At 35.9% G+C, this 14,111-nt stretch overlaps 1 protein-coding gene across 1 annotated transcript in view; it reads left to right on the top strand.

The window, feature by feature from the left end:
• CDH2 (cadherin 2) overlaps positions 1 to 14,111 on the top strand; it is a 270,984-nt gene that overhangs the window by 237,211 nt on the left and 19,662 nt on the right. Inside the window, exon 15 of the mRNA XM_069099842.1 lies at positions 13,204 to 13,368. Within this exon, the coding sequence (XP_068955943.1) occupies positions 13,204 to 13,368 (165 nt within the window). The remainder of the gene's footprint in view (positions 1 to 13,203; positions 13,369 to 14,111) is intronic.

Genomic DNA, 14,111 nt, shown 5'->3' with positions numbered 1-14,111 from the left:
AAAATGAAATCATTTCTGTTCCCAAGGAACTTATATTTTACTATAAAGATATTAGACAGATTTACAGTAGTTAATTCAAAGGTAATTTGAGAATTGAGAAAGCCTTTACTATTGTGGGATAACAAAGACTTTGCAAGGGAAGTAGAACCCAAGCAGAGCCTTGAAGAGAGCTCTTTTAAGAGACAGAGATAGGTAGAGGCAGTAAATTCCAGGGATGGGAGAAAACTTGTGTAAAGGTACAGAGCTTGGAGGTGGAAAGCTGAGACCAGAAAAGAGGCAATAGAACAGCTTGCTCCCAGTGCCATAGAGTGCATAAATAGGAATGACATAAAATATGTTTGTAAACATATCTATTCAGGACCAACATTGTAGAGGGCTCATCAGACTGATGAGTTTTGCATATCATTCCAGAGAACCTAGGGAGTCATATGGTTAGGCCTAAATTCCAAGATTATTTTAACACACATTCGAAAAATAGATTAAAGAAGAGGGAGATTGGGGGACGGCCAGGTAGAACATCGAGTAAGAGTACCGTCCTCAGTGTCGGGATGACCTGGGGATTGAATCCAGGCTCAGACACTTAGCACCACACCCAGAAATAACTGGCCTTGTAACATTGAGCGAGTAATTTAACCCCAATTGCTTTAAAAAAAGAAGAAGAAGAAGAGGGAGATTTGAATCATAAAGATGAATTAGGAGCCAATTGCATAAATCCAAATGCAAGATCAGTAAGGGCCTGAGCTAAGGTAATAACATCTGGTGTGGAGATAAGGGAAAGATGTGAAGATGTGGTCGAAATAACCTGGAGAAGACTTGGCAAATACCCTACTCTAAAACAAAAGAGGTCAAGGATGAACCGCTGACCAACTAGAAATATATAGTACCCTCACTAGAAATAAGAGATTTCTATCCATGTGCCATGTTGAGATACTTTAAAACTTAGAGAATGTCTGACCATTTGAAAATGTAATTAGCTGGAAGGGATGGGGGCTGACAGAACAATTTGTTTTAATATGGCGGATTTCAACCCTATAAAATGTCATACTTTCAGTGCCTACTCAGAATTTTGTCAAAACCATTAAAATTTAATAGCCCATTAAAATTTTGTCAGCGGGGCAGCTAGGTGGCCCAGTGGATAGAGCACCTGCCCTGGAGTTAGGAGGACTTGAGTTCAAATGTGACCTCAGAGACACTTAACACAAAAACTAGCTATGTGACCTTGGGCAAGTCACTTGATCCCAATTTCCCTACAAAAAGCAAAAAAAAAAAAAGTCAATTAATATTTATTTTTTCAAGATATCAGAATGAAACACAAACAAAATTTAGATGATTTTTTAATATACTTTTTGTACAGTAAGTTTAGCAACTGGTCAAAATCATTCAACTCCTGATGTTATTGTAGGGAAAAAAAAACATCAAACAAGTGTGAAATACTGGGCAGCTGAACTGAAACAGAAATCTCCTATGGTCATTTCCAAAAGGAAATTAAACAACAAAACATCCTTTGTAACCCATGGTCATTCATTGAGTGGGTCAATAAACAGGATTCTTCCCATCTAAGCTATATGACTAATTTTTCAATTTCAATATTTAAATAACATTTTAGTTATAAATTAGTTAATATTTTGTTATTATTGATTTCCCCCTTTTTAAAAATTTACTTAGTGGATTTAAATGATTATATTTAAAAGATTCTTAATGGAATGTCACCTGAAGGAACAAAAAAAATTCCTGAAGAATGTATATTTGTATTCTACAGTGGATTCAACAGGGAGGGAGTTCTGGTATATAAAATACTTGAAGTCAACTTTTTTGTGTCAAGGAATATCTGTATCTTTAGAGCATCTCTAATTCTTTAAATTCCTTGTGATTAGGATTGTTTCATTCTCTCTGTATCCCTACCACCTAGCATGGTGCTTTGCAGAAAGAAGGTGTTTAATAAATACTTGGTTATTGACCTGAAGGACTAGTCAGTAAGGCTATGAATTGTCTGTGGTTCCCCATTGTCTTAATAAAATATAAGTCTTTCCATCTGACATTTAAAGCCCTTCCTAGTATGGCTTCCTCCTAACTTTCCAGATTTCTTTCACATTATTCCTTTTTCATTTGCTACCCGGTTACAGCCACATTGACTTTCAGTTCCTCATATTGGGAATTCCAACTACTGTGTAGACAGTCACTGTTACAGGTACATTTAATTTAGCACTGGAAATCGGGTCATAATCTCATTTATATAAAGCCACAAGGGCCCATGACTTAGTTGGCAGCATTAGAGTGATAACATATTGCCATCTTCTCACTATTTACCTCCCAGGATTGTTGTGAAGAAAGAACCTGAAAGTGTCATGTAAACAGAAGCATTTTTAAAAATTATAATTGTTTATTTTCACATGCTAGACTTATGGAGGGCCAGTATACAAAGGTGTGTCTTCTGTCTCCTCTCTTGTTTCCTGGAGCTTTCCCAGACATTCCTTTTCTTTATGGATACTCAGCAAGGGGAATAGTTTTCTTCCTCTAATTATTACCATGTACTTCGCTCTCCTTATGTTTGTTCCACAACCCATAACATTAGAGCTTTTTAAAAATGAAGAATAATCTAAATATTATGCATAATTTAAAACATTCAGGTGATTATCCCCATGGGGGAGAAAAACTGCTTGAGATGATGTTTTCTTGCTTGGAGAAATGTATGACTGTTCTTTGAATCTCTAAAGAGACTCTTTTTACTCTTCTAGTGGCACTTACCCAGGGTCCCAGCTTATCAGGCTTCAATTGCCTTAGGGATGGGAATCGACATAATTTTACATAATTGTTACTGCCTTCTTGATGTAAGCCTTCAACTGCATTTTTATTTGGAGGTATAGATGCAAATTCTGCTCAGGTGGCATAAGAACATTCTGCTCAAGCAGACCCTACATTTCAGTGTTGTGGCAAGTGTGGAAACATGAAATCACCCTAAAATGGAGTTAACAGTGGGTGAAAGGGCACTCTCACAAATTTTTGCTCAAGAGACCAGAATTTAAGTATATGCCCATTGTAACAGATATTATTTAATGCTAACCAAGTTTTCTAAGGCAAATCAACAGTACCATTTTCTGAATTGGCATAAATTATAGCAAATGAGTGGTTCTTTTTAGTTATACAAGTAAATTTAGATGCTACCTATTATCTTAGGGCATCTAGGTGGTGCAGTGAGGCCTAGAGTCAGGAAGACCTGCGTTCAAATCCAGACTCAGACTAGCAGTGTGACTCTGGGCAAGCACTTAACCCTGCTTGCCTCAGTTTCCTTATCTGTAAAAAGGAACTGGAGGGATGGCCAGGTGGTGCAGTTAGTAAGAGCACCGGCCCCGGAGTCGGGAGACTCAGGACTGGTTCCAGCCTCAGATACTTAACCACACAAAATATAACTGGCCGTGTAACCTTGAGCAAGTTACTTAACACCAACTGCTTAAAAAAAAAAAAGAACTGGAGAAGGAAATGGCAACCACTGCAGAATCTTTGCCAAGAAAACCCCAAATGGGGTCACCAAGAGTCAGACATGAGTGAAACAACTCAATGGCAACAAAACCCCTTATCTTAAATCTACTTAAGTTTACTGCATAGCCTCCAGCACAGAAATCAATAAATAAAACTCACCCAATCCCAAATAACTGACTTCTAATTTATTCTCATATAAGAACAGGATTATATAGTTTATTTTTAGGTTTTCTTGATAGTTTTTGCCTTCTGTCACTGGAAAAGTGAAAAGAACGCTGACTTTGGAATCAAAGGACTTGGGTTCAATACTAATTAGCTGTGAGACTTTGGGCAAGTCATTTAAAGCTCCATGTGCATTCAATTTCTATATCCCTGAAATGAGGTTAGAGTAGATGGCTTCTAAGTTCCCTTCTAAGCAATTCAGTCTTTGATTCTCTGATTTCCAACTACCTTCTAGATCGGATCCTTCCTTGTGACAAAGAAAAACAATTCAGTAAAATTATCAAGTACAGAGAATGTCTGAGAACATATACAGTATTCTGTTCAGCAGTTTCCCTGTGAGCAAGGAAGTATGTTTCACTACCTTTGCTCTGGGATCTTGATAGAGTATTCCGTTAATAAGAATTCAGCCACCTTTTAGTAATCGTTTCATTTATACTGTTAGAATCATCGTGTATATTGTTCTCTTGGTTCTGCTAATTTCGCTCTGCATCCATTTATACAAATCCTACCATATTTCTTATTTATGTGGTCATTTGTGTGATTCCTTATGGAACATCACATTTATGTAGTATAGTTTTTGTTGTTCTTTTTCTGCCATTCCTTAACTGATCGGTACCAAACTTATTTCCGGTTCTTTGATAACACAAAGGGTGCTGCTTTGAATGTTTTGGGTGGCAGTGAGCATTTGTTTCTGCCTTTGACTTCCTTAGGGTATATGTCCAGGAGTAGCATCACTGAATTATAGAGTATAGACAGTTAAGTCACTTTTTTTTTTGCATCATTACAAAATGAATTTCAGGAACATAAGAATGGTTAACATATTTAACTTTTCCATCAGAGCATTACTATATCTATCACTCACAGTCCCTTTGTGTTAACTATTCTTTTTTTTTATTCCCATTCTGCATGCAATAACTTAAATCTAGTAGCTGTTCTATATTTCTCCATCTAGAGGTAACATGGCATAGTGACTAGAGAGCTGTTCTCAGTAATGGTTCCATCAACCCAGGCATATCACTGGTTTAGCCTCTCAATATTCTAACTCAGAGCTTCTTAAATTTTTTCCACTTGCAACCCCTTTTGCCCAAGAAATTTTTACACAACTCTAGGTTGTGTAAAAATTGTGATAGGTATACAAATCAAATGTTTACTGATAATAAATCATAAATTTATTTTAAAGCAATTCTATGGCATACATATAATTTTACCAATTATTAAAGACAAAATCAGATTTGCATATTAATAAGATAATACTCATTGCTTATTTTTACATAAAGAATTAAATCTTGGTGGAATATTTGATAGTGTAGGATGTAGAGCATCTTCAGTGTTTTTCAGAGTTGATCAATATTTTGATTTTATAATTGTCATTGTTGTGTTCAGAATCAAAGCTGCAGTGAAGTTGTATGATGCAACATGGGCAAGCATTACTAGAAACACTTTGGATTCATTACACGTTTGCTAACTTTTGGTCATTGCACGTTGAGAAACATTTTACTGTTGCCAAATTTTTCACAACCTCACATTCAGTTATGTGACCCCATCTGAGGTTGCAACCCACAGCTTAAGAAATGCTGCTCTAAGCAACCCACAGAGGTATAAGGAAGCTGGAAACATGCTTTGATAGAATTTCCTATGAAATCCAGTGCCTATTCCTTCTCTTACTATTAGTGATTTGGCATATTGTTTTTAATGTGGTCATTTGTAGTTTGTAATTCTTCTTTTGAAATTTTGATCACTTCCTTTAACCATTTTTGTCTGTTGGGCAGTGGGTCAACCATATCCTTTGAAAATTTATTGGGCAATGACTCCTGGTCTCATAATTATGTCAAGTCCTTGCAATTTTTTTTTTGTACCAGGCTTTTATTGATGATATTTTATGAAAGGATTTTCCTACCATAAGATTTCTCCTCTAATTGTCTTCATTGATTTTATTCATGCAAAAGCTTTTAAATTTTATGTAGCCTAGATGATTTATTTTAATTTTTATGATCTCCTTTATCCTTTGTTTGGATTAGTGTTTTGTGTGGTCTAGGGTTACCTGAGAACCCGAGTTCCCACAGACCTAGTTCAATCATGGGGGATTGACCACACATGCTCTTTGGCTTGTGCTGTCACCATAAGAACTGTAGGGACAATATATAAAATAAAGTGTAGGTATAGCTCATGTCTAGGGTTTTCAAAATGTGAGTAGCAGGAGTTCTTGCCTTTGTACAAAGGTACTAGATCTGCAATGTGGGTTTTAGCTATGGGGGCAGCTTTTGATTACCCCCAGCACAGGAAATGCAAAAAAGACTCAGAGAGCTCACCATAGCCCATGGATGCATGCTAAAACCTAAAATGCTCTTAATAGCCCGTTGGATTTAGTAGGAAACAGTCACATATTAAGAATGGTAAACACTCTTTGGGAATAGTAAACAAGTATTTCCCATTCACCTTGGACCTGCAGTGTTCAAACAACTTGGCTTTGATCCTCACCTTCTCCAGTCTTCCTTTTTTCCATACTGTATACTAATGGGGAAATCACCTTCTAAGAGTCTAATGCTGGACTCTCAAACTCAGGAATTCTTGAGCTTAAAATTCTCACTCTCTTAAAAACTCTCAGGTAAAACAAACAATTATGTTAAAACAACTGTTTGGCATAATATAATTTTGCCAATTATTAAAAACAGAAGCAAATTTGCATACTAATGAGATGGTACTCATTGTTTATTTTTACATAAAGAATTAAATATTGTTAGAAGTACCTTCAGTATGCCAGACACTCTTCTGGTCACTGGGAAAATAAAGGTAACAACGATTATCAATAAGCAATAATTTGGGGAAATTGAGAGCTCTCCCCTTCTTCCAAAGTTTAGTCTCTTGAAGGACATTACTGATAATGAGATTGAATTAACTCTCTTCAATCTTGGTCAGACTCCACCCAACCTGAAAGGAATTTAATCTAAAATGGGGAATTCTATTCTTTTCTATTCAAGTTTGGGTGAAGATCAGATCCTTTTGTTTAGATAGCCCAAACCTGGGGATGACCTGAGTATAGAGATAGATTCTCTGTCCAAGGGTGACATGATGTCACTCTCAACCCCTCACTGAACACCTACTCTTTGAAGGTTATATAAACTAAACTGTAAGTCCACTACCTTGATTGCCTTTGGTCTAAGAGATATGGCCAAATGACCATCCTTTATAATGTTCTGACCTTAATAATAAAATGATTAAATTACCCAGAAACTATGTCTCTCAAACCTTTTAATTGTCCCAGTCTGTTCCCCCAAGAATTTCACATTCTACAGGTGGAAAGAACATATATAAACCAGACAGATATAAGTACACACAAACTAAATACAAGATAATTTAAGGAGGAGGTACTGGTAGCTGAGGATATGGACAGGCTTCATATAGTACGTGACAGTTGAGTTGAACTTTGAAAGAAACTCGGATTTCTAAGATGTGAAAGTAAGGAGAAATCCATCCTAGGTATGGGGAACAATCTGTGGAGATTGGAAAGAGATGGAAAACATGGTGTCATGGGTGAAGAACTGCAAGAAGGACAATTTGGCTAGATTTAAGAGTGCATAAAGGACAGTATTATGTAATAAGATGGAAAGGTCATTTAGAATCAGCTGTGAAGGACTTTAAATGCAAGATGGAGAGGTTTGTATTTTATTCTAGGGATCAGGGGAGCCACTGATATTTATTAAGCAATGGAGTGTCATGATCAGATGTGTTTTAGGAGCATTACTTTGATGGCTAAGTGGGAATTGAAAGAGGAAGAGATTGGAGGCAGGGAGACCAGTTAGGAGACTGTTAAAATATTAGATTATTGAGAGTTGAGTCCATTTGAGAGGTGGAAAGAGTCTGAACTGGGGTAGGGGCCATGTGAATAGAGATAAAGTATTACGGAGGTAGAAATGACAAGGATTAACCACAAGGTACAATCCACAAGGCTGGAAATGGCCTTTCCCAAGCTCACTAATTTCTAACCTATGGTCAAAAAAAAGAAGGAAAAGAAGAGGAAGACTGCTAGGAACTAGAAGTTCAGAAATTTCCTCCTCAAACTGTCCCAGTCAAGCCTAATTCACTTCCCATAGGCTGCTCCCGAAAGTTTCCATTTTCTGCTCATGGAGTGGAAGAACAAAGATAACCAACCCCCTCCCACATACACACCCTCTTTGCTTCCCTCTGGTTTGGAAGCTTAAAGTAAACCATTTGAAGAGAAAAAGGGGTTGAAAAGGTTAACTGTTTCATACACTGGATATATATAGTTCACCGGGAGGTAACTGTGCTATAAGAAATGATGATGGGGTTGGTTTCAGAAAAAAACATGGGAAGACTTCTATGAACTAATGCAAAATTGATTAAAACCAGGGGGACATTGTACATAGAAACAACAATATTCTAACCATGTTCAAATGTGAAAGACTTAGCCACTTGAATCATTTCATTACAGTGATCCAAGACAATCCCAAAGGACTCATGATGAAAAATGCTCTCTACTTCCAGAGAGAGAGAACTGATGAACTCTTGAGTACAGATTGAAGCATGCTTTTTTCACTTGGGGTTTTTTGGTTTGTTTGTTTGTTTTTCCTTCGGCATGGGTATGTTTTGTTTTTAGGCAACATGGGTAATATGGAAAGATGTTTTGCATAACTTCACATGTATAATGGATATCTGTTGCTTGCTTTGTCAGTAGGTGGTAGAGGGGCTGAGGAGAGGGAGAGAATTTGAAACTCAAAATTTTTAAATGTTAAAAATAAAGTTAAAAGAGTCCACCTCTCTGATTCTCATTAGGGACTAGAAATCAGGAAGCAGCCAGACCTACTGAGCATCAATCAGAATTTCTTACGTCTTCTGATACAAAGGCTAGGGCAACATATTTAACTCCATGGGAGTTAAATCCAACCAAGGTCTATGGATTCTCATCTCATCAAATTACCTGGGGAAGGACATGGTGTAGTTATGACATGGTTGTAAAAGGTACTTGATCTAGTTCATCTCTAATGTTTTTATGGCAAGATCCTTTTATATTCAAAGTACATGCCTATTTTAAGCTTATGTTGGTATTTAATTTAAGACATTTGTCTAAACTTTGCCAAACAGCCTTAAAATTTTTCCCATCAATTCTTAGTTTTTTTTTTTAACAAAGGTCATTTTGTCTTATAAAATAAGGAGGATATCCCAAAGAAATAAAAAAAAGGGTCTATATCCCAAAGAGATCAAAGAAAAAGGGAAAGAACCTATATGTACAAAAATATTTGTAGCAACTCTTTTATGTGGTGGCAAAAAAAATTGGAAATTGAAGGGATGCACATCAGGGGAATGACCAATGTGGTATGTGATTATAATGGAATAACATGCTATAAGAAATGATAAGTGGGACAATTTCAGAAAAACCTGGAAAGACTTACATGAATTGATGATGTAAAGCGAAGTGAGCAAAACCAGAACATTATACACAGTAACAGCAGTAACATATGATAATTAACTGTGAATGATTTAGCTATGCTTAGCAATACAATGATCCAAGATAATTCCAAATGATTAAGGATGAAAAATGCTATCCACCTCCAGAGAAAAAAACTGATGGAGTCTGAATGCAGATCAAAACATATTACCTTCACTTTTCTTTATTTTTTTTTATTTTTTGGGTTTGTGTCTTTCACAATATGATGAATATGGAAATGTGTTTTACATGACTAAACACATATAACCCATATCAAATTGCTCTCTGTCTCAGGGACAGGGGAGGTGAAAAAGGAAGGGAGAAAATTTGGAACTCAATTAAAAAATATACATGTTAAAATTGTCTTTATGTGTAATTGGAAAAAATAAAATTTTTGAAAAATAAAGATGTGCTATATCACCCTGGGCAAGTCATTATGTCTCAGGGACTATTTCCCTGTTGTGTTTGTATCCCCAGAAATTATCCAAGGACTTGGCATTCTAAGGTCTTAATAAGTGGTTTTCATTCATTCCTACATTCTGAGCATTAGTTAATACCACTTCATGTAGTAAAATAAATCCCTTAGCACTATCAAGTTTACAAAATGCTTTCTTCCTGACAGACAGATAATACAATTATCATTAGACTCATTTTATAGATGAAGAAGCTGAGGCTTAGTAAGGTTACATGACTTAATAACAATGTGTCATGCAAATGGTAATGCCAGGATTTGGTCTCAGAATTTCTGGTTCTAAATTTAGTGTTCTTTTAATTAATCTGTACTACTTATTTTTTCCTGAAGTTTTCATTCAAAAATAGTGATTTTAAGGAATTTAAACCAGTTGTAAAGGTTGCAGGGCATTGCAACATATGCCCAAGAATATTTTAAGACATTCACTATCTCCAGAGATTTTTTTTATAAACTAGGCAAGAAATGATAGTTTTGTTATGACAATTTTTCTTGGGAGTGAAACCATGGACTTGATGAACTCTTGAAGGCTTTGTTTTCCCTGTAATTCTGTACATAATTCTTAGCCTGCATATTGCAATTTGTGTTTCTTTGAATAGTGTACATTTAACATCATATGATTTTAAAGCTATGTAAATTAAGAGGTTCAAGTAGGTTGACCACCTTTCATGAGATAGAAACTTGACTATAGGGTGGTACCTTTACCAGGAGACAGAGTAAGGATGGTAGAATGTAGAATAAATATATATATATACATATATATATACATGTATGTATGTATGTATATAGCTTAGGCCTGAGTAGTGCTTTTCTGGAAGTAAAATTTTGTATCTCATATTTGGGATCAATATGAGAAAACTATAGCATAAGGAGTGTAAAGAATACAGTCTGTCCTGGTTTCTAGCTTTCTATAGTGCAGTTTGATTAAGTCAACTTTTAAAATTAGTTATGCTTTTGCATCAAGCATAAATAACAGAAGAACAGACTGTGATATTTAGAAGTCATTGAATCATTATTGGCACAATCAGATAGTTGTTGATAATTATTTTTTGAGTGCTCTCTATACAGTGCTAGCCACATTTACAGGTAATCCAAGAAACAATGACTGTTCTCTGGGTGCTTTAGGGGAAATTTTCCAATTGTAGGGAAATCTTCATTTATTGTTGCATATACTCAACTGTTACATATAATATTCTTTATGGTAACACAATAAAATGGAAGGAATTGAATCAGTTGTATGCATTAAAAAGGTTTCTAGACTAAACCCTGGATTATTGTAAGAAGAGGCATTCCTGGTGTAATGGAATATATAATTGATTAGCTATCAGAAGACCTGGATTCAGGTCTTGGTTCTGACTTTATCATGTCCTTTTATCTCAGAGTTATTGTGAGAACCAAATAGACTAGTTTATGAAAAACAAAAAATCTTATGGCTCTATACAATTTTACACAGATTTTCCAGATCATGGAGATGCCACACTCCTCACCCTCACGATGTGAAAAGGATAGTATACTGTAGTAGTAATTATCCTTTTAACCTTTTCAGTGGGTACTGAATGTGTCAAATGGTACATAAAGGTGAAGGAGAATAAGAACCAAAAAAAATCATATTTGGCATTTAATGGGTTTAATTCAACTAAGATTATTAAGGCTCTACTGGGGCAGCTAGGTGGCACAGTGGACAGAACACTGGACCTGGCGTCTGGAAGACTGGAACTCATATGAGTCTTCAGACACTTTGTATCTCTGTGACCCTGGGCAAGTCACTTAACCCTGTTTGCTTCAGTTTCCTTGAGCTAGAGAAGGAAATAGCAAACCAGTATCTTTGCCAAGAAAACCCCAAATGGGGTCATGAAGGGTCAGACATGTTCAGTCTGAACAACAGTGTTTAGGGAACTGTAGTATATAGACACTAAGTTCATAGTTGAGGAAGCAGATTCATTAGAGTAGCAATGTTATAAGATTGCGGGGTGTTGAGAAATAAATGAACAGTCAGAAAGTAGAGGCAGTGAGTATAGACAGCTTCTATAAGTTTAATAATGAAATGGAGGAAAGATACTGTATAATAAAATAGAATAAAGGAGTAAGGGAGAATGAGAGAGCATATAAGTGTGTGTGTCTGTGTGAAGAAGGGGAAAGCAGAGAGCAAAAGAGAAAGTTTGAATGTCAGACAGATTGTGTGTGTGAGAAAACAAAAGTGAGAGAGAATTTGATGATGGATCAAGTTTCCCGAAGTATAACTTCTTGATGAAGGGCAGGAGTAGAGGGATTGACCTTGGCCAAGAAGCAGGTCTATCTGAGATTGGATCAGAGAAGGAGAATAAGAGTAAAGAAGTCACAGCATTTTGAGATATGGAGAAATCCAGAAACTATAATCTCATTCTCCGGCATAGAATAGGATGTATGTATGAGCATGTATGCTGAGAGACAGGAATTTGTGTATATTAGAGTTGGAAGTATAAAGAATATCATTGTATCTCTTGTAATTTTTTTATTTTAATAGTTTTTTTTTAAAATTCCAGGCTAGATTGGATATAGACAGTTGGATTACATAGAATACAATGGAATTTCTACACATTCTGGAAATGGCCAAAGTCAGGAGTAGCATAGCATTTTGCAATATTACAGGTCTGGTTTGAAAATATTTGCTTAAGGCTGAAATATTGGCAGTTGATTTACCTGTATATCATTCATTTGGCTCCTGAAATGGAAACTGAGACACCCATCTATGCTGCTTCTGTTTTCTTCACAGATCTTGGCTTAGATTTTATAAGAGACAAAATAGTCTATTTTTCTGACAAATTAAAGTGTGGTTGGCCAAAAGGTAGATTTAGGTACTTCCTTGTATAAAGCCCTCAGACCATAGAAAATCTAAGACATTGGGCTAGAAGAGGCATAATTATAAACTGAAAACAGTCAATTTTAGTCTTACACAAATCGAGAATTAATATATTCTCCCCTGAAAGTTTAAGGTATGACAACAGATGTGAGATGTGGTGAAAACCCACATTATATACCCTGATGAAATTGAATATTTTGTAAACATATTGGTTCCTATACAAATAACAAAATTTTGTGATTAATTTATCCACAATTTCAAAATAATGTACATAAATTCATAATGCTTTCAGAAGATTTTAAATTACATTGTATTTTGTACCTGTTTTTGCCTTAGAAAGGGCTTGCCCTATTTGTTAGTGGGGACAGGGGAAAACTTGACCAGTCCCTATTAGTATATTTGCCTTGTATTCTACATCTATATTTTCTAGGCAGTTTTAGTCATTTCATAGTGCTTGCTACCTCATATCTCTGCTGTTTCCTAGTGGAAAATTGATGAGCAACATTGTAAAGCAGATGGGGCACAGACCGTGGAAATGAAAAACACAGAAGAAGGAGCTGTGTGAAAGAAATATTTAATCATAACATGGAGAAATCAGTGGCGGGTTTTCCATTATGCTAAGTTTCAGTCATTTTTATGAGTTGCTGGTATATGTACAATAAAGGTTTCCATTTTCCATCTCTTGATATTTTTTCATCTGTATTTTTCTTAAAATCCCACTGGACATACTTTTTTGATTTTGTATTTTTTCAGGACTATGACTTAAGCCAGCTCCAGCAACCTGATACAGTGGAACCTGATGCAATCAAACCTGTTGGGATCAGACGACTAGACGAGAGGCCCATTCATGCAGAACCTCAGTATCCAGTCAGATCAGCTGCTCCTCATCCTGGGGACATTGGTGATTTCATTAATGAGGTAACATTCCCTTAGAAACTTTTTTTTATGTTACAACTAAGATTTCTGGTCTATAGAAGGTTAGGGATTCAATCTCATAGTTTGTTAATTTCTTAAGTTTATCTTTTGTTAGAAACAAACATGACCTTCCTTCACAAAAGTGCTCAACTCTAAGGACTTTGAGTTTTTATAGACTCTGATAGTAAGATTATGATCTATAAAAGCTTAGAGTACAGTCCTAGGAATAGCCTATGTTTCTTTTATCCAGAGAACGACTTGGATTTGCAGAGACTCACTAACAATGGGATGACATTTTGGGGAAGTCATGAAAATGTCTGCTAAGGTGTAAAAGGATGTAATTTGCATTGGTCTGGGCTACCTATACAAAAAAATCATAGATCTTTTCATAAAGAGGAAAAACATATTGATTTAATAATAGCAATCTAATTTAGTAAAAATATGTTACACCTGGGGTGGCTTGGTGGCACAGTGAATAGAATACCGGTCCTGGAGTTAGGAGGACCTGAGCTCAAATCTGACCACACTTAACAATAACAACAAAAAAAAAACTAGCCATGTGACCTTGGGCAAGTCACTTAACCCCAATTGCCCTATCTTCCCCCCTCCAAAAAAAAAAGTTACACCCCCCCCCCAAAGATCAGTTAACTCTCATACATTGTATTGATTACAGGTACAGTATGATATCCCTCCTAGTTACAAAATCTCCAAGAATTCCCTGGATTCCAAGCAATGGGTTAACAAAT

This window comes from Petaurus breviceps, unplaced genomic scaffold, assembly GCF_028583685.1.
Source record: "Petaurus breviceps papuanus isolate PSGF00001 unplaced genomic scaffold, PetGlider_PUasm1.0 38, whole genome shotgun sequence".
NCBI lineage: Eukaryota > Metazoa > Chordata > Mammalia > Diprotodontia > Petauridae > Petaurus > Petaurus breviceps.
The sequence above is the reverse complement of the archived record's forward strand: the minus strand, read 5'-3'. Positions and strand labels throughout refer to the sequence as shown.